This window comes from Dermacentor albipictus, chromosome 1, assembly GCF_038994185.2.
Source record: "Dermacentor albipictus isolate Rhodes 1998 colony chromosome 1, USDA_Dalb.pri_finalv2, whole genome shotgun sequence".
NCBI classification, from domain to species: domain Eukaryota; kingdom Metazoa; phylum Arthropoda; class Arachnida; order Ixodida; family Ixodidae; genus Dermacentor; species Dermacentor albipictus.
Genome location: NC_091821.1, coordinates 330,408,879 through 330,428,419, shown reverse-complemented (window position 1 = coordinate 330,428,419; position 19,541 = coordinate 330,408,879). Strand labels below are relative to the sequence as shown.

Here is a 19,541-nt window from a genome sequence, read left to right as displayed (position 1 = left end):
TAGCATATAAAGGGACCCCGACACAGCATACTTAGATTTGTAGACATGGTAACTGCAGAGGCTCCCCAAGTGGTACGATGGGCGAGAATGGCGAGAATGTGGGTGACTTCAAATGCAGACAGCTTGATACGTTCTACAGAAATACCACACCTAAAGAAATAAATGCTCAATCCACCATTGTAGGACAGTCCCAAGTGAGTAATTGGAGCGCGTGGTTTCGGTGCCATGGCGACAAGAAAAATGTGCGGTGTGAAAGTAGCTTCTTGTTGCTCTTGGACTGATGGCAACTTCATTTTTTGTGACTGTTGTTTCACTTCGAGAATTCGTATAAAGAACTTGAAATCCCAACAGGTGCACGGAACAATACTTTATTTTTACTCTCTTTGATAGATACTTGATGACAAATGAAACTGCAAATGTATTTATACAACATGTTGGACGTTTTAATTTCAATTCGACGCACTGAAACCATAAAAAGTTGTGTCGAGTGAAGTATAAAAAAGCACCCGACTATGACTTGTAGAAACGAAAACTTAGAAAGAGTACTTGACTTTGTCTTGTATACATACAGCATCCTCCTCGAAAACCTCCCTCCACGCGTGAAGAAAATAACAAAATAGCACTTCTTGCACAAACGAAGCACAAACAGCTGAAACAGTCCTTGTAAGTATTCGTGTTGACTTGAGCAGGAAAGGAAACGAGGGAACTGGAAAGCCACGTCAACACGTCGAAGCTGCAAGTCAATACGATGACCATTCAAAGCACGCACGGCCTAACAAAGTTTTGCAGGCCAAATGAAGTAACGTTGTTAGTCCAAACATCCGGGCGTTACGTCCGGTCGCCATCCAGCGAGGGATCCAAATCAAGTCACAGCTCACAAGTGAAGATTGATTTTTTAGCGCCACAAACATACACTCATAAAACACACACACTTGCGTGAAAACACAGATACAATTGCACGCACGTACAAACAAGTGTGAGCATGTAAGCAACAACTATGTTACACCCACACGACCTCACACAGAAAATTAAAGAACGATGTGCAGCAGTTCTCGGAGAGTTTGATCGCAGTGCCTTGGTATACGCACGCACACACACACACGCACAAGAGCTTAGAATCCCGTGAAATGTTTATCCGCGGAATGTGAAATAAAAGGTACGGTATCCAAAGGACAGTATTCCTTTCTAGGAAAAAAAAGGAAACTGATCTGCCCCTTCTGCTTTATAGCCCATCTAAACGGCTTTGGTTGATCACAGCTACGCCCTGTTGCACTCCTGTAAACACAGATGGCGTGAGCATTATACTGTACCACAGCTAAGCACACAACCTGATGAACATGGACATCAGGAGGTTGCATCGTTGGTTCATTGAAGAGCGAACGCCTGATGCGAATCCATCGGAAAGGAGTCCCAATCTACAGGTGAGATCCATTGATTACACACGAAGGCTTTTGTAGCGGTAGGTCTGCTTCGTTGCTGCTGGCGCTTACGTTGTTTTTGTGGCATTGCGATGCTGACACTTCACCTCACGCGAGTCGCACTCACAGCGGTAACGTGGAACACCCCGGGCCATTACCACCTTTGCTTGTAAAGGCTGGCTCAGCAATCCCCAATATCCTTGATCACCTGATTCTGTGGAACTTTTGCGACATAATTCGAAGATTGCGCCCCACTACTGTTATTGCCGGTGCGCTTTATGGCTGACCGGCTTAAACTTAATCTCTGTCACACTGCGTCCGCAGGAACTTGGCTTCTTTTTCTTAAGGTACTTTTCTCGGTCTCCTCTCCTACATGCCTAGCTTGGAACAAATGTCATCACAAGACGTCACATCGGTAGAGAGGGTAATAAGAAAAACGATGACGAGGAAAAAGGTAGGCAATACACACATCTCGGATAACGTAGTCAGATGATGCCGGGAAATTCAAGGACACGTGCTAAGCAGCACGCTGATTGGTTTCTTCATTGGTGACAGCCGGTGCTAAGGTCTCAAAATTCTTGACAGCACTCAATGCACGTCACTTGAAACGGTGTCACTCAAATCTCCAGCCGCAATGTTCTCTCTCTATTACTTGAGCACGCAGGTCACGGGCCCAGCAGGCAAGCTGTTCGAGTCACGTGTCCTGCCAGGGCGGCTGAAAGGTCAGCGCAGTGAGCTCAACTCCCTCGCTCGGTCTGAGCGCAGGTGGTCACGTGCAGATCCAGCATCGGTATTGCGCAAGACGGCGACGTCCGCGTGCGTGCACCCCGTTCTGTGCGCGCGGCGGCATCGCCGTTGGCGCGCCACTAGGTGTGCCTTCGGACGCCCATGTCGATGCTGTCGAAGGTCTTGCGCGCTGTCGAGCAGACCGGCGAGCTCTGGCGGCTGATGTTGATGTCGGTGCCCTGGGTTGTCATTTCAGGGAGGAGTACACCCGCGCCACGTGGGTTCGATCCGTCGACCGTCCTGTCCTGGCGGCAGCAGCAGCAGCAGCACACCTGCTGCCTCAGTGCCTGCACCAGGTTCCGGTTGAAGAACAGGTAGATCCACGGGTTGACACAGCTGTTGAGGCTGTTTAGCAGCATCAGGATGGTCACCGTAGCATCTGCACCACATCGAAAGGGAAAATAAGGAGACGTACCGAAGCCCGTGTTCAGCACACCAATTTTGCCCTTCTTACTTTTTTGAGCTTATGCTTCCATTACTTTCTTTAAGCGAAACCACGTGTCCATGCATGTTACTCTGCTTACATCGATTATCATTTTAGTTTGTCGCTCCACGTATGGTTGTGAGTTGTTGAAGGTCCTCGTTAGAAAAGGAGTACTTAAACCACAACAAGATACCAACGTGTCCTGTACCTTCATTTACACTCAAAGAAATGAAGCCACTGAAGAGCACAACAATAGAGTTAAGAAAGCATACGCTCCAACTAATGTAAATGCCTTCTTCGAAAAATGCAACATGTCAAAGTGATTTTGCGCTCACGTTGTGTGACATGCGGAAAACCCCTATTCCTAGCGCATGCATTATGTGCTTTGTTTTATGCGTGGTTTGAACATTCTGGAAGATCGTGCTTTATAGATCATTTTTGCACTTTCTAGCGCCATCCGTAGGTGGCTTTTCTAAGCAGTGACGTAAACTTCAATGCTTCATATGTCAGCTGTTTACTTTTTCTGCACGAGCATGCACTGATCCTTTAAGTATGAACCAAAACATTCGCCATTTCTAGTCCACCTCTGCACATATAAGAAAAACAAACCAGGAGAAGACGACGTTGTCATAAAGCAACGTTGGTCAAAAACAGGCTCACGTGTTGGCTTTGGTTGACACCACCATGGATTCTTTTGACAATATATCGCTTATTTTTTGCCATGCCGGCGGTGAAGAGCACAGATTGCCAAATTCGATCCCAAATATTTGAGAGAATAGCGAACAGAAGGAGATCGCCTCATCGCATAGCACAGATCTGAATGAATCCGCGTGGCATTGTTTATAATGACAAATCAAATTACACCATTACAAGAAAAAAAAACGTTTATTTATTAAGCCACTCATTGCCTACGTGTTACGATTTTCACTGAAGTACATTCGGCCAGTAGCAAACCCTCGTCGGACACAGAAAATGAAAGGCACGCTTTGTTTTTACCCACGGGCACTCAAGTGTGCGCCTACGTTTGTGCTGCAGCATCATCACGCTCCTGACTTTTTTGAAGTTTGGGGCAGGACTTTACTCCATTGTGTCCACCACTCCTTTCTATCACATATTTGACCTCCATCTGTTGGTATCCTTCCTACACGTTTCAACTAAATCAACCGTCGCCACCAATCCACGACTCATTCCTGTTTTCTTATTCCTGCTTCTGTTTCTTTTCACTTGGCGCACTGTTTCTGTCCACGGAGAAAGGACAATGACTACGGTGAAGCACGACGTCAGGCAGCTAGCGTCGGCAAGCCAACTCCTCTGACGCCGCCCCTTATTTCCTGCGTGGCCCGCCTGCGCGTTGACTCTTGGAAACTCGTACTTTCGTGGTCGCCAGACCCTTCGAGGCATTGTTCGTTTCTTGGTAAGTTACTTGTGACGGTCGCGTCATGAACCACCCGCAATATCCGCTCTTTGCTATACTCTCCCTCATACTCTCCGCGCGCTCGGCGATTGCAAATTACCTCTAGCCTATCACGCAGAAAGGACACATTTTCCATTAGCCTTTCCTCCATACTTATTTCCTACTAGGCTTCAGCCTGTCAGACTGTCACGTGTCACGTTCTTCGTCTTTCCACTACACTTATGCCGCTCTTTTTCTAACAAATACTTTCTGTAGCGTGACGAGCCCGCAATTAAGCCAGAGCAATCACATTGGCTACACAAGGTCCGTGCACCAGCACGCGAAGCTTCAGAAACTTATTGAAGAAGGAGAAGGCTCGCGCGAGGGATTGGGGGGAAAACCAGGGACGCATTCTTGGACGAAGTTTCGCGGTGTACGTAAGCAACAGAGGAACCAACGGCGTAACACACCACTGCCGGCGCTAGCAATTAAAGTTTTCCGCTTTATTCAGCAAAAAAAAGTGAGGCGAGAAGAAAGCATAAATGCTGATAAAGTGCGCGGCGGGCGCGTCGAACAATTTGCCTGATGCTCCATGTGTACTTAATTAGCATCACCGTTCGCTTGCAGCACGCTGCGGTGTCCTTAGCTTTCGCAATGCTTCTATTTGATGAAGCCGTACTATCCTGTACCAAACTGGGACTCATTGTGCTGTCATCATTGCATAAACATCTGCGTGGTCACATAAATGTTTACGTATACAGTGTCCTATACGACCCCTCCCCCCTATTTTTAATATTTTTATTATTATCATTATTCAACTGCCGCCTAGCGAGGCGTGCAAAAGCTGTGACTGTGTAGTGTAGCGGTAATTAGGGTCTCCCTGTCTGGCCTGAAGTTTGCTGTTTCCTGAAACCCCATTTTCATAAGTACAACAGGACTTCAATATAACGCGCAGACGAAACGCAATAAGGGGCCCGGCACTGTTCAAGAGATACGAACAGGCAGAATTTTTGTGATTGCATAACTAGCAGCGCTGGAGAAAATACTCACTGTGAAAGTTTCACAGATATATTAAGTGACCCTTCTCGGACTTCTACGAAACAAGCCCCTGTTCCCAAAGCACACGCTGTAATTGAGGGGTAACACGCATGTCTAAGGGTCATTAGCATATGACTCGATGAACACAATAATGCAGAAAAAGTTCATTCAACCTCGCGCATGCGCCTGCATAAATGAGCTAGGAGACGATGGCGTGAATATTGCGTGACATTGTCTCCTTTCCCAGCAGTTCTGAGAATACGTTTCGTTGCCGGTTTTAAAGTGGCCCAGTTACGCATATTCACACTTTCCGAGCCCTAGCCATAACTGTGCGTCAGAAGCAGCCGTTGCTGACCAATTCTGTGGACACAAAAGTCGACCAGGAGCTTTAATCACTTTCCAACACTTTGCAAGTTCCGTAGCACTTGCAGACCAGAAAGCTTGAGCGTTCTTTTCGGAACAGCACCCTCACGGTCGCCTCACTATTAGAAGTAGATAATGCACTCATAAAGCAAGAAATTATTTATTCCGCACCTATTCGTCATGGCATGTCGCAAACTTCTGAGGAGCTTCTTCAACGCTTCCTGTCGAGATGACTTAGGGTGCGTCTAGGCGTCCCCCAAGCAACCTAGAGTCTTTTAGTCATTGCTGAAGCTCTTCATCAACCTTTTCTAGTTATACACAAGGCGGAAGCTTGTCGACACGCTTACCGCATTTTAACGTAACATGAGAATCATCCAGTAAACCAGGCCCTCAGGAACAGGGACAATATAAAAATTCACAAGGCTATTCAAAAGCATCAATCCCGGGCACGGCGGCCGCATTTCGATGGGGGCGAAATGCGAAAACACCCGTGTACTTAAATTTAGGTACACGTTAAAGAACCCCAGGTGGTCGAAATTTCCGGAGTCCTCCACTACGGCGTGCCTCATAATCAGAAAGTGGTTTTGGCACGTAAAACCCCATAATTTAGGATTTAGAATTTATTCAAAAGCATCAAATATTATTATTTAGTTTTGAATTATACAAAGCGAACATCACTTATCCTCCTTGCATGCTGAAAACGCAGAAAATTGGACTATAGGTTGAGGGAATCATAGTCTAAGAGCGACAGGTTCAGGATAGCCGCGCAACAACTGGCGTTATGCAAGTTTTGCCCCTTATATCTTCAGTAAATCCGGTTCACATGGGTAGTAACTCCTCCCTTACGTTTGCTTTGACTTTATATGCACAAAGCAATGCGAAACTTTGTGAAACAGAGCCATGCGAAGAAATCTTATTATGCGTGCAGCCTTAGCGCACATTCTGCAATATATTGCGACGTTGGAAAGTGGCACACGAAGTTGGACTGGCTATGAAAAATTTCTGGCCGTGATGGTTTCTGCGTTCGAGATGCTTTCGAAAGCGACTATACGCCTTAGAACGGGCGACACACAACTGAAGCTCGCCTACATCCTTCCCACATTTGCTGCATTCGTTAACATTCAAGAAAACGAAAAACGCAAGAAAAACAAAGGAAATAACTCCATCGAAATCTTTTCTTTTCTGTGTGCGTGACAGTTGCTTTATTTCATTTCTTATTATTTTCGGAGGGAACAGGTGTGAGAGTCGATATCCCAATTACATGCAAAGCAGGAAACATCGACAGTAGCAAGAGCCATGCAGGTAATCAAAGCGTCTGGAAAGCAAGTGATGCAAATGCGGTTTCGGAGAAAACGCCAGGTCGGCAGAGTCTCTTTAAGCCTCAAAAGAATCGATCAAGAATGTTTAACTTTTCAAACTCGGATGAATAAATCTTGAGGCGGATACGCGTCCTAGATCATCTTTTCAATTAAATTTAGTTTATTTATGCTGCCGAAATGCGGTAGGTGGATGGGAATGCAGTCCTAAGTTGGTTGTCCAACTTAAGGTACTGTCGGCCACGGAAATGATGAATGCTGTAGAGAAGGCTCCCGCACGAATGTGGTGGTGGTGGTGGTTAGTTAAGGCCGGCAATTGCTCCACCCGAGCGTTTCTTATAGAAACACTGTGGTCCTACACCACATGTCTATCAGACCAGCCGGAAACGACGCCGATTTCGCTACATTTGAACGCAGGAATGTTTTCATCATGCTACTTCTGCATCTATTTGAACTAAAGGTATTGTATAAAGACAGAGAGAGAGAGACAGAAGAGAGAAATGCAGGAAGGTTAAGCAACGCCGTGCACTGTTGGCTATGCTATACAATTGGGGAAGGGGAAATGGGATCAGACTAGAAAATAAAGAAAGAGCCAGTCAGTGTGAGAGAATCCGTAGAGAAATGTTCTCTGGCAGTCAGAGGCGTTCCTATACAGTACAGTCACTTGCAAAAGCGCCATGGTAGATTTATGGATTTGAGCGTGGAAGAGTGCTTCGGCCAAAGTCCCAAGATGATTTCTTCCATCATCCGAGCGACTACCTCACAGGGCACATCGTTGAGCGCCGGAGGAGAGCCCATGGCAAAGAAGGTACTCGATTGTTTCGTCACACCGGCATTTATTGCGTGCGGCGCTGTTCATCCCTCCGACTCCAAATGAATAACCATTCGTAAAACGCGGTCCATAAGTATTATTTCGCGGCGAAATAACAAGGGTGGTAGACGAAGGTAGCGAGTAAGGGTCGAGTGCATATACGCGGAAGTTGTTGAAATCCAATGAATTAAATATCGAAATAAATAAATCCGGAGGTTTTACGTACCAAAACCACGATCTGATCATGACTAACGCTGTAGCTGACCGCTACAGATTAATTTAGACACAATGGGATTGTTCACCACGCAGCCAATGCATGGTGCACGAGCGTTTCTGCATTTCTCTCCCACCGGGATGTGGCCGTTGCGGCCGAGATTACACCCGCAACCTCGAGCTCAGCAGCGCAACGCATATAGCCGCTAAGCTGCTGCGGAAGGTTCTGTAAAAGGTCTGTACAAATGAATGTCGGCCCTCCAGCGTGGGTACCTGGGAGAGCATCATCGACAAGGTTGCCAAGGATACCACATTACCAATGATCTCACAGCACCAAGGCTGCCGCTGATAGATTATGTCACGTCATGTGATCAGTGTTTTTACATTCAATTATTATTTTTGTTATTGAAATATTAGTACCGATCCATATGGATTATATTATAACTCAGAGGGCTTCTTTCTTGAAGTGCCTTAGCTCATTTCTGTACTCCACACCTCATCCTCTGCAGCCAGAGTTTCCTCGGCAGATAGTGCACCCGTATCTTCATCGAAGCCAAATAAGGTTCTTTGCTACGCGGGGATCTCGCAGCTTGTCCAGTCAGAAGAATCACGGACTGTGAAACCAACTTGTTACGCCGGTACACACAAAAGCGTGTCCTTTGTAGGCTTCGAGTACTTTTCATTCCTCTGGAGAAAACATTTTTACGAAGGACCACTTTATGTTCGAATTACGTACTTTGCCGTCACTTTGGAGAAAGAAACCGCTTTGTAAGGTCTCATAAGTTGGTTGGAACAAAAAAGTTAGTCCGCTGCTGCGTTTCTTTTTATGTTATCTCCGCATCTTTTTAGCCTTTGAACCTCACCTAAATTTTGCTACGCCAACAAACAGGGAGCAAGGAGCGCCCTTTTATGTCGAATAAAGCAAAAGCTGCCTGTCACTGCATGCCTCTCACTGCACTCTCTTTAGTATTACGTGAACAGGACAATATAGAACGTATCTAAGAGTTGCTGACCGCACCTGTGAAGACGACTATACAGTATACCTACTTGTGAGCGTGCTTAGAGCTCCGCAGGTTTCTTTGAGCCTTTCAGATTAGTCCAGCTGCGGGAAATGTGCAGCAAGCACCACACTGCTGCTGCCTTTTACTGCGACAGCAACCAAAAGCTGTAAACTGCCTTTACCACGTGTGTCCGTCGATCCCTTCGTCACGCGCCGACGTCCGGCCACCTGCTCACTCTCGCCATACAGGGCCAAGAAATGAATGCGAAACTCCGCCTGCCACCTTCCCTGCGAATCGAACTCACGTGCCCCTGCAGTAGTATGCACGGTGGACACTCTCATCACCGAATTTTTAACCCGCCGTGGTTGCTCAGTGGCTATGGTGTTGGGCTGCTGAGCACGAGGTCGCGGGATCGAATCCCGGCCACGGCGACCGCATTTGGATGGGGGCGAAATGCGAAAACACCCGTGTACTTAGATTTAGGTGCACGTTAAAAAACCCCAGGTGGTCGAAATTTCCGGACTCCTCCACTACGGAGTGCCTCATAATCAGAAAGTGGTTCTGGCACGTAAAACCCATAATTTAATTTTTTTAACCACCGATTTATCGCGCACCTTTGGCGCTTGGCGATTCGAGGGGGGTTGCGCATTAGACAGTCTTAAGAGAGTGGTGGCCCGTGTGCACGCGCTTCAAAGGAACAGTGGCTGATATATACTGTAGCTGGCGATCACGACGCTGTGTACCGATAAAAAAAAGGAGCAGTTCTTGAGGAGTTACCACCATGATTACATTGGATTCAATGTCAGTTTAGTTAGCATTCGCACTTATCTGTAGGCTATCATCATACCTCGTAATTCTCAGTCTGTCCTCCGCAGTCGGAACGTGCCATTTATGAAGAAACTCATCATCACTACCACATGACGGCATGCTCAGTGAACGCCTCCTGTGGTCGCAGCAAATGAGCCGGAAGAATCTCTCGTGTCTGTCGTTCTTGCTTTGCCCCATCGTGTTGCATTTTATCCCTTTGCTGCAAATGTTCCCCTTTGATTGTCCTGACGTTCAAAGTTCTGATGAGTGCGGATTGCAAGTACAGCAGGGTTTTGCGTTTTGTGTGCACATTACAAAATACTCCTTGTGGTCAAAATTATCCCGTAGCCCTCGACTGCAGCGTATCTTATGAACCCTGCATTACTTGTCGGCGTTAAGCTAAATGAATAAATGAATCAATCAGTCAGTCAAGCTGTCAATTATTTATTTAATTAAATTATTATTTTATTTATTCATAAATATTCAACCTCATATTATCATGCAGGAAACGATTGATGGAATGAATAATTAACAGACTGTTGTTCTTGGTGTCTTAAAGCAACACCTTGGTTCCAAGTAGCAGCGGCTTGATTTCATATAGTCTAAAATATGTCTTTGTTATCTTTCTAAAGCTATGCATGTGCGATCCTCATCTGTGCTTGTCTATGTTATGGAGTCGTAGAACGCTGTGTTTGCACAGTCGGATGCACGCAGATAACTGTCGCACAGCCTCTTTTCTTTCCCAGAGCATGTATCCATTGATTTCAACGTCTACTGCGAGCTTCTCTCCGACAACACTCATTTTCATCCTTTCAAGCTGCGCTTTCTTAAACGTCGTGCTCCTTTGTACTCGTGCATACAAGCGCACCTGCATATGGAAATTGGCATTTATTCTACCGTCGGTGTTGCCGAAAGAACTAAACCTCCGAAATAAAACGCATAATTTAATCTGATGTCATCATTACAGAACAAAGCGCCGCGCACACAGAATTATGCTGTGCTAAAAACGTTCGGTTACCAAGAACGTGCGGTTGTATCGAACAAGCACTTTTGTGAAGGATCGCAGTCCGCTACTTTGACAATAGAACTGTTTCTGTTGCTTTGTATTGTTTGTATTAAGGAACGCGCCTTAGCTCATCTAGTTAGGCAGTGGAAGTAGGCCACGTATGCGCATGTGTAATTTGTTCATAAAGCACTGCTCTTAGCTTTTCGTGAAGTTATAGCGATAAAGAGAACGAAGCGACCATGGCTGCTTCCAACCGCATGTTTACGTTATACACGAAAAAGAGTGAGCCACTGGTAGAAAACGAAAAAAGAAGAACGAAGAAGAAAAAACAGAACTTCAGAGAGATACGATAGTCTTCGCGTCCATCCTCCGTAGTCTCCAATATAGATACGTTACTTTTTTTTAACTCAGTGTCTTTTTAAAATGTTAACGAGCTGAAGTGTGTTGACTAAAGGCAGAAGTCATTTTCCTTGCCTCATTTGCTGCTCGTCTCGCCAATTAGCTAATTAGAGTTGTCCGCGCTCTCTTCAGCTGCCCTACGCGAGGACCAGGAAGCACAGTGACATGAGTTTCATTCTCTTTTTGTTTCTTTATATTGTGATGCGTGAATACTACGAGGTTATATACATTTCCCATCATTACAAGAAAGTGTATCTCCTGTTTCGTTCTACGGAGGGAAAGAGAAAACCAAATGCCGAAGAAATTTTGATAACTGTTTGGCGATTTACATAAAAGGAGCCAGTCATTACCCACACTCTGCGGAAGCGCGAGAAAAATGCTTTGAGATTTGTTAATGATATTGGGCATTTGAAAAAAAAGGGGCACAACTTTATATGTGAGACTAAATTTCATAAGTTTCTCGCTTCTGAAAGGTTTTCGTCAGTGGTTATCTTCCTGAACCGATATTGTGTTCGACGTCACATCTAATCGGTACTGGTTCTTATCAACCGCTCTAGCACACTATTTCTGAACACCTGCCCTGATAAGCGGGTTACCCTGAAGGCCGCTATTCGTGGCATTTGTGGATTGAGCTCTCAAAAGATCGAGAACATTGAACAAGATCGCCCACCGCAAGCTCATTCAGTATGCTAGAGAGAAAACTGGGCAGAGCAGATAGGTGTGAATAAGACCGCGCAAAATGTTTTGCGCACTCACCACTAGGGTGTACAACCGAAAAAATACTGGTTCGGTTCGGGTTGAACACGCTCCGATTTCGTTCTGGTTCACAACCAGTTCGGCGAAATAAAATATTATAACGGCGGTTCACGAACCGTTAGGCAACATTGAACCAGTTTGCGAACCGGTTTAGCGCAGTTCATTTTAAACTGACAGATGGTGAAATGCTGCATGGTGCTATCGTCTTCTCTGCATCATGCACGCGCAACTTTCATTAAGAGGCTGCAGAAATTTACGAATGAATTACACAGGTGCCGGGCAACGTGCATATTAAAAACAAAAGTAATTAGTGAGAATCCCTGCGCCAGCGTAAGATCTGCGTAGCTTCCACCCTCATTACTTTGACAACAGCCAAGTAATTTTTTTTTGCGTCAAGTTTTTTCTGCAAGACTAGTGGTGAGCGAAAATTTGCATGTGATGGTGTCGAAGACAGCGCGCATTCACATTGTATTACATAAAGTACAACTTCAAAAGAGGGAACTGCTGGGCTGGTAGGCTATCCGAGATAATAAACGAGTTTTGCGCCGAAACCATACACACAAGATTGGGATACAACACGGGGACTTACTTCATCTGTTTAGTGAGCGTAAATGCATTCTCATCCTGGTGAACGGCTAGTAGAACACTGCATGGCTTGCACGAATTGTAATGCACGGGTCCGAGATATATAGGATTTGGGGCAGAGGCAGGCAGCGAACGGCACGACAAACCTTGGAAAGTAATTATATTAGAAAATCTGGTCCCAATTGTGTCATGACACGCCTGGCTTTCTGTACGAGGCAAAGCATAAATTTGTCACGCTTACTCAGATAACGTCTTTTTTACCCGAATCTACTTGATGCATTGTACGCGTGCGCATGCACTCGGGGTCTGGGAGGGCTATATATTGTAGTATGCTTTTATGCTCACTAAACTGTTGAAGTAAGCGCCCGTGTTGTCTCCTTGCTTGTGCGTGTGATTTTGACGCAAAACTCGTTTATTATGTACAACTTCAAACTTCTAGTCTGTAGCAAAGAAAAAAGCCAGCACTTGACATTTCGATAAGTATACAGTTTTTTTTAAATTTAGCAGCAGGTGAGGACATTTATACTTATGAACGATGAACAAGGATGATTCGTGCTTAATCGTACGTCGATCTTTCTTGCGTAGTCGTGCGCTGGTGAAGGGCGGACACAGAGGTCGAAATCACACACATTTTGCCCCACGAATAATTTCTACAACTCGAGGAGCCATTGTGCTCTGCTTGACTGTGCACCAAACGCGCTTTGTACTATGGCACGTAACAGGAGATGATTTCGCGTATCCGTTCACAGCCGTGAAAACCCCTCACTGAGAAGGTGGCAGAAGTCACTACAGCGACCTCAACGTTATAGTTACAATAAGCCATGCAGCTGAACTAGTTCATGTCTATCCTCGAGGACATCGTGTTTTCCGCTCTCCGTGTTTATCTAGCTTATTTATATAGCTTTAGTTACAAGTTAACCTAATGTCGTAATGAGGAGCGTCACCAAAAGTGTAGATTCCGTGGAACCCCTGAAAGAGTGTTTCGGCCACGAAACACAACTGACATGGCCGACTTCAGAAGTGCAAACATCTCTGCCGAGGTGGCCGTAGTTGGCAGCCATGACGTACAACAACCTGGCTATAAAACCATTGTCGCCGGCTCTCCGCATCACTAGGCAGTAGCGACGACGCATTGGAAAGAAACGCCTAACGTTCTGCTAGCTTCGCCTCGTATCTGCACGTTAGTGCTTGATATTTACGCAGATTAAGACTTTGTCTGTCGCCGCTGCTGCCAAGTTCAAGCTTGTTTGTACACTGTTGTTATAAAAATTACAGAAGACGTGGCAAAGGAGAAAAAAGTATTGCGAGCCGATTTAGCAATCTTGAAAGAGGAGCTCAAGCAGGAACTGAAAGCGTCATGAGAATCTGTCGAACACAACTTTCGGAACGAAATTCGGTTAGTTCGGAATGAGCAACCGGAAATGATTAAGAGCATTGACCACGCGCGTGCTGACATTGAGGATGTGAAAGCGCAACTAGAAATTGAAAAGACAAAAAACGCCAAACTAAAGCAAGAAACTGAGAAACTGCGCGTGAAGTGCTCTGCTCTTGAAAAGAACACACGAGAACTTGAGAGGAAGCTTAATCTTACATAACAGTACTCACGAATATCAACTGTTGAGATTAAAGGCCTACTGAAGCAAGACGAAGAGAACGTTCTTGCTCTTGTCACAAACTTGTCAACGTAGATATGGGCACAAACAGCCCAGCGCAAGAACAAATGCAAGTCGCCATAGAAACAGCCGGCTTTAGAAACACAATTTGCGGACCTACACGTGTCACTTCACCCTCGTCTTCTTTGGATCAACTGATCAAGAATCGCGAAGATTCCTTCATTGCCGGTCGTTGTGCCACCGATTTGAGTGACGACTTTCGTATTTTCGTTTGTCTACAAAACGCACCTATTACTAAGTCCACTATGAACGTCCGTCGGCAGCTCGACTCTCAAAGCCGCCTTAAGGAATTCAGCAACCCCATTTAATTCACTCATCAGTTGGAATCCTGTTATCCAGAAGACAACAGCTGATGATGCCTATAGTGAGTTCCTTCGGCTCTTTCTTCCTGTATATAAAGACTCTTTCACTATCATTGAAGTAACACCGTCTAAAAAAGCACGAAATTCATGGCTGACTGCATGCCTGGTGCGAATCATAAAAAAGAAACACAAACTGTTTGCGGGATTCATAAAAAGTAAATCTCCTGAAGTTTTGGCCAATTATAAATCCCTGCGGAATCGTTTAAACAAGGACATTAAATCATCGAGGACTGCCTATTATAGCAATTTATTTAGTATACCTCTATCCCGCAGCCCTAGGGAAAAGTGGAGACGTTTAAGTACTCTCCTAAACCGAAGTAGTCAGCCTCAAGACATAATGAGCCTGGTTATCGACGGCAAGGAAATAGCTGGCGCATCCCTCGCTAATGCTTTCAACAAATACTTCTCTGAGGTTGGAAACAGTCAGTTTAATCTAAGCGTATCTCGTTTTTTGAGCGACACACAAGAGAACTCAGCGTTTCTGAATCCAACAGACGAAAGTGGGGTTTATTCGGGTTGCAAAAATTTAAAGAATACATCGAGTCTCGACTCATGCAATATTCAATGTCTACCCGTAACATCTACCTTTCATTGTACCTTGCCTCACGCATACTTACAATATCGCACTCAGCACAGGACATTTTCCCACAGCCATGCAGGTAGCTAAAGTCGTGGTTATTTATAAAAAAACAGGAGATGAAAATTCTCTCGGAAACTACAGGCCAATATCTGTTCCTCCTTTCTTTTCAAAGGGGTTAGAAAAATAGAATAGGAAACAGAAAAATAGTTAGAAGCGGTTAGAAAGAATAACGCTCCGACGGTACTACAATTTCTTACTGAAACACTCTATAATAACCAACTCCCAATATGGATTCGCGAAACATAGATCAACTGAGCATGCTTTGCTAAACCAAAAAGAATACATACTATATAACTTCGAAGCTCAACTTCGGCCCTTAGGCGTCTTTGTCGACTTCAGCAAAGCGTTTGATACATTGAACCATTCAACTATGTTAGTTAAACTTGACCATTACGGCTTACGAAGGCATGCCCTCAGTCTCATTAAATCATATTTTAGCGCCCGCCCCCAGTATGTTGTATCAAATCATTATTCACCCGAGCTGTTAGCAATAACAAATGGCGTACCACAGGGAAGCCTGTTGGGACCGCTTCTATTCAACATATACATTAGCGACATATGCAATGTCAGTCCTTTCGGTAAATATATCATATACGCAGACGATATACCAGAATGTTTTTCGTCTCACCCAACATCAAAGAAATAACTGAAACCACAAATACAGTATTAGCTTCACTATCTGACTGGTCATCATTAAACGCATTAAGTATAAACAAAGAAAAACAAAGGCTTTATTATTCCATCCAAAGGGGCTAAAAATAATCAGTGCACCATCCCTTTACCTGACGATGCTCCCATCGAGTATCTGGAAGCTTTTACTTCACTTGGTGTTGTATTTACCTCTACCATGTCCTGGGACGCCCACATCAGCAAAGTCGACGTAGCTGTTCCGAGATACAAAGGGATAATTTCGCGAAACAAGCACATTCTTCCTGCCAAGACAAAGCTGAATCTTTACTATACATTCTTTTATTCTTATGTGTCATATTGCTTCATCGTCTGGGGAAGAACTACCGCATCCAACATCCAGAAGCTTGTATATCTGCAGAACAGAGTACTTCGCATGATTGCTAATGTGCCATATGACACTCCGACACGTCCTATCTACCTGGAATACAAAATAATACACATAAACTGATTCTTCGACTAGAGGTTTGCGTCCTTTTACGAAAGAATAACGGTCGAAAATGACAGATATTTTTCTAGCATTGTAGTACTTACACAACATCAGAGTCCGTACAGGACACGAAAACACATTAGCTATACCTTACCCCGTTGCAGAACAAGCTATGGCTTTTCCACACTAAAATATATGCTTCCTAAATACCTGATCATGACATTCTATGACATCTTACACAGTATGTCTGCCGCGACTGTCCGGAACGCCTTTGTAGGCTAAGTCCTGCAATGTGTGCACATGTGTGTGAAATTGCAAATCATATGAACATCCTTTTTTTTTCACTCTATCTAATCATTACTTGTGAATACAAAAAAAAAAACTTGTTGATGTGCAATATGTGTTGCTTTTCCATGTGTCATCAACTGATATGTGCGAACATTCATCTACCTATTGTAGTCACTGCAAAACTGCCTCTTTGTAGGTGTGGCGAGGCTTGTTAAGTGGTCGTAATCCTGCTTTTTTCTTGCCGCCTTCAGTTGTTGTAGGAAAACTGGAACAAACTGACTTGATTTGATTTGATTTGATTCGATTTAGCAGCACATACCTATTTTATATCCCCATTCTCGCGCATTACCTAACTACTTAGTCGTAACAATCTGCTAGTAGGCTGGGCCGATTGAAGAAATAATTATTCAAGGAATTGGGTTAACTATTCAGTGCCCGTTGTCGCGTACGTTATACGCTTGAATTGTTTCGTGCCGAAACACTAACCGGCATTAACGGCTAGCCTTTGCTATGCTTTTTGCCGTTCAGGTTCGGTTCACGTTCAGGCAGGTTCCAAAAATATCGGCTTGTATTCGGGTTTAGTTCCAGCCGAAATTGCGGTTCTGGTATGGTTTTCAGTTAAGATTGGGTTCGACAGGCTACTCCTGCATCGCATTATATGAGATTTTACAGAAGTTTCAAAAACAACCTAGAAATGTCCTGCATTCTCACTCCCACGGTGCTTGGCAACGCATTCATTAGAAACATTTCCAAACCGGCCCACTATTTTGCAGCGATTCCTTCTGCACAAGTCTGTGCCATTTTATCATCCACCGTTCTCGGCCGGCTGATCCCTTGATAACGCGTGCGGAGCGTCGCTCTGATCACTGACGAAAAGCGAGAACCACGAAACTAGTAGCATTGGAAAGACACCGCTAACCCCTCGAGATCCTGTGCGTAACGGAGTTTAATTTTGGTTTTATTGCTATCTTAAATCCTATTAGCTTTCTTTCTGATAGCAGTTAATTTATGTATTTATACATCTAAAAGAGGATCCGTAGGCGGCATCACCAAGCATGCTGTTATATCCTATAAGCTTAAGGCGATATGGTATAGAAAGCACGTCGCCCCCCATCGACTCCTGCGTAACTTCAGCACATGTTTTAATTCATGGGGAAAAGATGGATCTTACGATGCCTAATGCAGACACAGTCGGTGTCAGAAGGTTTCCTGATGCGGCGTCACCGAAGAAAAAAAAGCGCAATTTCAGAAAAGTGTTGCAGCCAGTAAGGCAGTCAAGCACGCGTGCAGGTATAGCAAACTTCGGCCGTTATAATGCAAAGATTGTTTACGTTTGATTATATTTCATTCTTATCATGCGCCGCTCTCAGCTGGCCAAGCCTGGCGATGACGTCAACAGAGTGTAGTTCTGACCCCCGACGAATTGCGAAACGGAGAGGAATCTGAATAAAAACATAGTATCACGGCCCTTATCTGGAAGCTCCGTGTCCAGGTTCAAGAAATATTTCGTTTTTTCTCAGACCCAGCGCCTCGCTAACTTTTGACGCGAACATTAGCTTTCATTGAGCGCCAATAAAAGCTGTTTTAATTTGAACTGATCTTATACTGACAGGCTGTTCAAAAATAGACTGACTTAAAAATTGACGAACTAGCACACTTAATAAAAAATGGACCCATAATTCAGTGGCTTTTCACTCGTCGCATTTCTATAGTAGCGCGTAAACGGCATGTGTCTTGCTCTGGCGCTATGCGACGCTTCTGTCAGGAGCCGGCGAGCGGCGCCTCAGCAGCTATCTGACAACTGGTGCGAACCGTTATGAGCCATCTCGTAGGAACACAGTGCCTACGCAAACACGCCTTCTACGCGGTATATAGCCGTTCTATAGCGGACTCTTGCTGACTGGCGCAAGCTTGCCGGCCAACGACTGGCGTGAGCAGTACTAAAAACGGGGATGTGTTTGGAACTGGCAGCGTCATGCTGCAGAGAGCACTCGTAGCGAGATATAAATGGGAAACGATGCTTCTGAAAGGTCAACACGACCCATCCCCTGCCAGGCCTTCGAACTGCGATAGTATGGGAACTTGGCCTTGCTATGCCGAAATATTAACTAAAGAAGAAAACGAACATTAAAAGAGAGAACAGGAATAAAAAAAAAGTATCAATAAAGATATTCATATTTGCTTAGAGTGAAATAAACACTCTGCATCATGTTCTCTACCCTTAAGAAATAAAAGCGCAAAAGCAACGCAACACACAAGGGCAGCTAAGACTTAAATAAAGTCGCAGAATCATGTACGTGAGCACCGGCACCTCTTCGTCAACTCTCCAGACTTCCAGATCTGACGACTGTTCATAGCAAATCATAGCAATCAGCCAATCAGGGTGGAACTCAAGGATGGTTGTCGGCTCCCAAAGAGAAACGACAGTGCAAGAATGCCAGTTGAAACTTTCACATTGCTTAAATGGCTCTCTCTAGTTACTTTGTGGCCTCCAGAAGCTGTATGAAGTGTCTATAGTATTATCCCTCATATGCATTGATGTCATGGATTTTGATGGCGTTTGCTCTAGCCTATTTAATTTTTCATCGGTAAAGATGGACTATATTGTACTGTGTAAGAGTGAAAGATTGAACTGAGCGCGTTTCAAGGGCGTTTACGCAGCCAAGATGGCTGAAATACGCATAGATACTTTGCAATGCGTGATGTCACAATGACGCGCCAGCGCTGGGGTTATGGCGCAAAATATTCACCCTTTAGGCTGTTACCGGATAAACGTCATCCAAACATGAATTCCACATTTTAACGTCGTGGAAAAGTAGGTGCATGGCGTGTAATGACGTATGTGTTACAAACATTTTCGGAACCATAATAAATAAATCAGGCGGACAGAATAATTGCTACATAATCCACACCAGAACTCGCAACATAGGGAAGCTTTGCTCTAGATCGTCGGTTCCGGAGACCAGCTCGACTTGGTCAGGGGAGTCCCGCACTGAGGGCTCCATGCACGACCGAAGCCTCCTGGGGGCGAGCGCCCCAGTGCAATTCTGTACCACTGAAGTTTCTCTCTCTCTCTCTCTTGCTGCCTAAGACTTCGATCGGCACCTGGTGCATAGAGTGACATAACAAAGATGGTGCCGTGGAA

At 44.9% G+C, this 19,541-nt stretch overlaps 1 protein-coding gene across 5 annotated transcripts in view; it reads right to left on the bottom strand.

The window, feature by feature from the left end:
* Positions 1-352: 352 nt before the first annotated feature.
* The window catches only part of LOC135909035 (oxytocin receptor-like), a 73,167-nt gene continuing 53,978 nt past the window's right edge, over positions 353-19,541 (bottom strand). For 4 of the 5 annotated variants that reach the window (XM_070531666.1, XM_070531668.1, XM_070531667.1 and 1 more), the window contains one exon: positions 353-2,583. In XM_070531666.1, the coding sequence (XP_070387767.1) occupies positions 2,285-2,583 (299 nt within the window). In that variant the 3' untranslated portion in view covers positions 353-2,284. Of the gene's footprint in view, positions 2,584-13,921; positions 14,069-19,541 lie in introns of those variants that run through there. The other variant, XR_010566540.1, reaches the window with a different exon arrangement.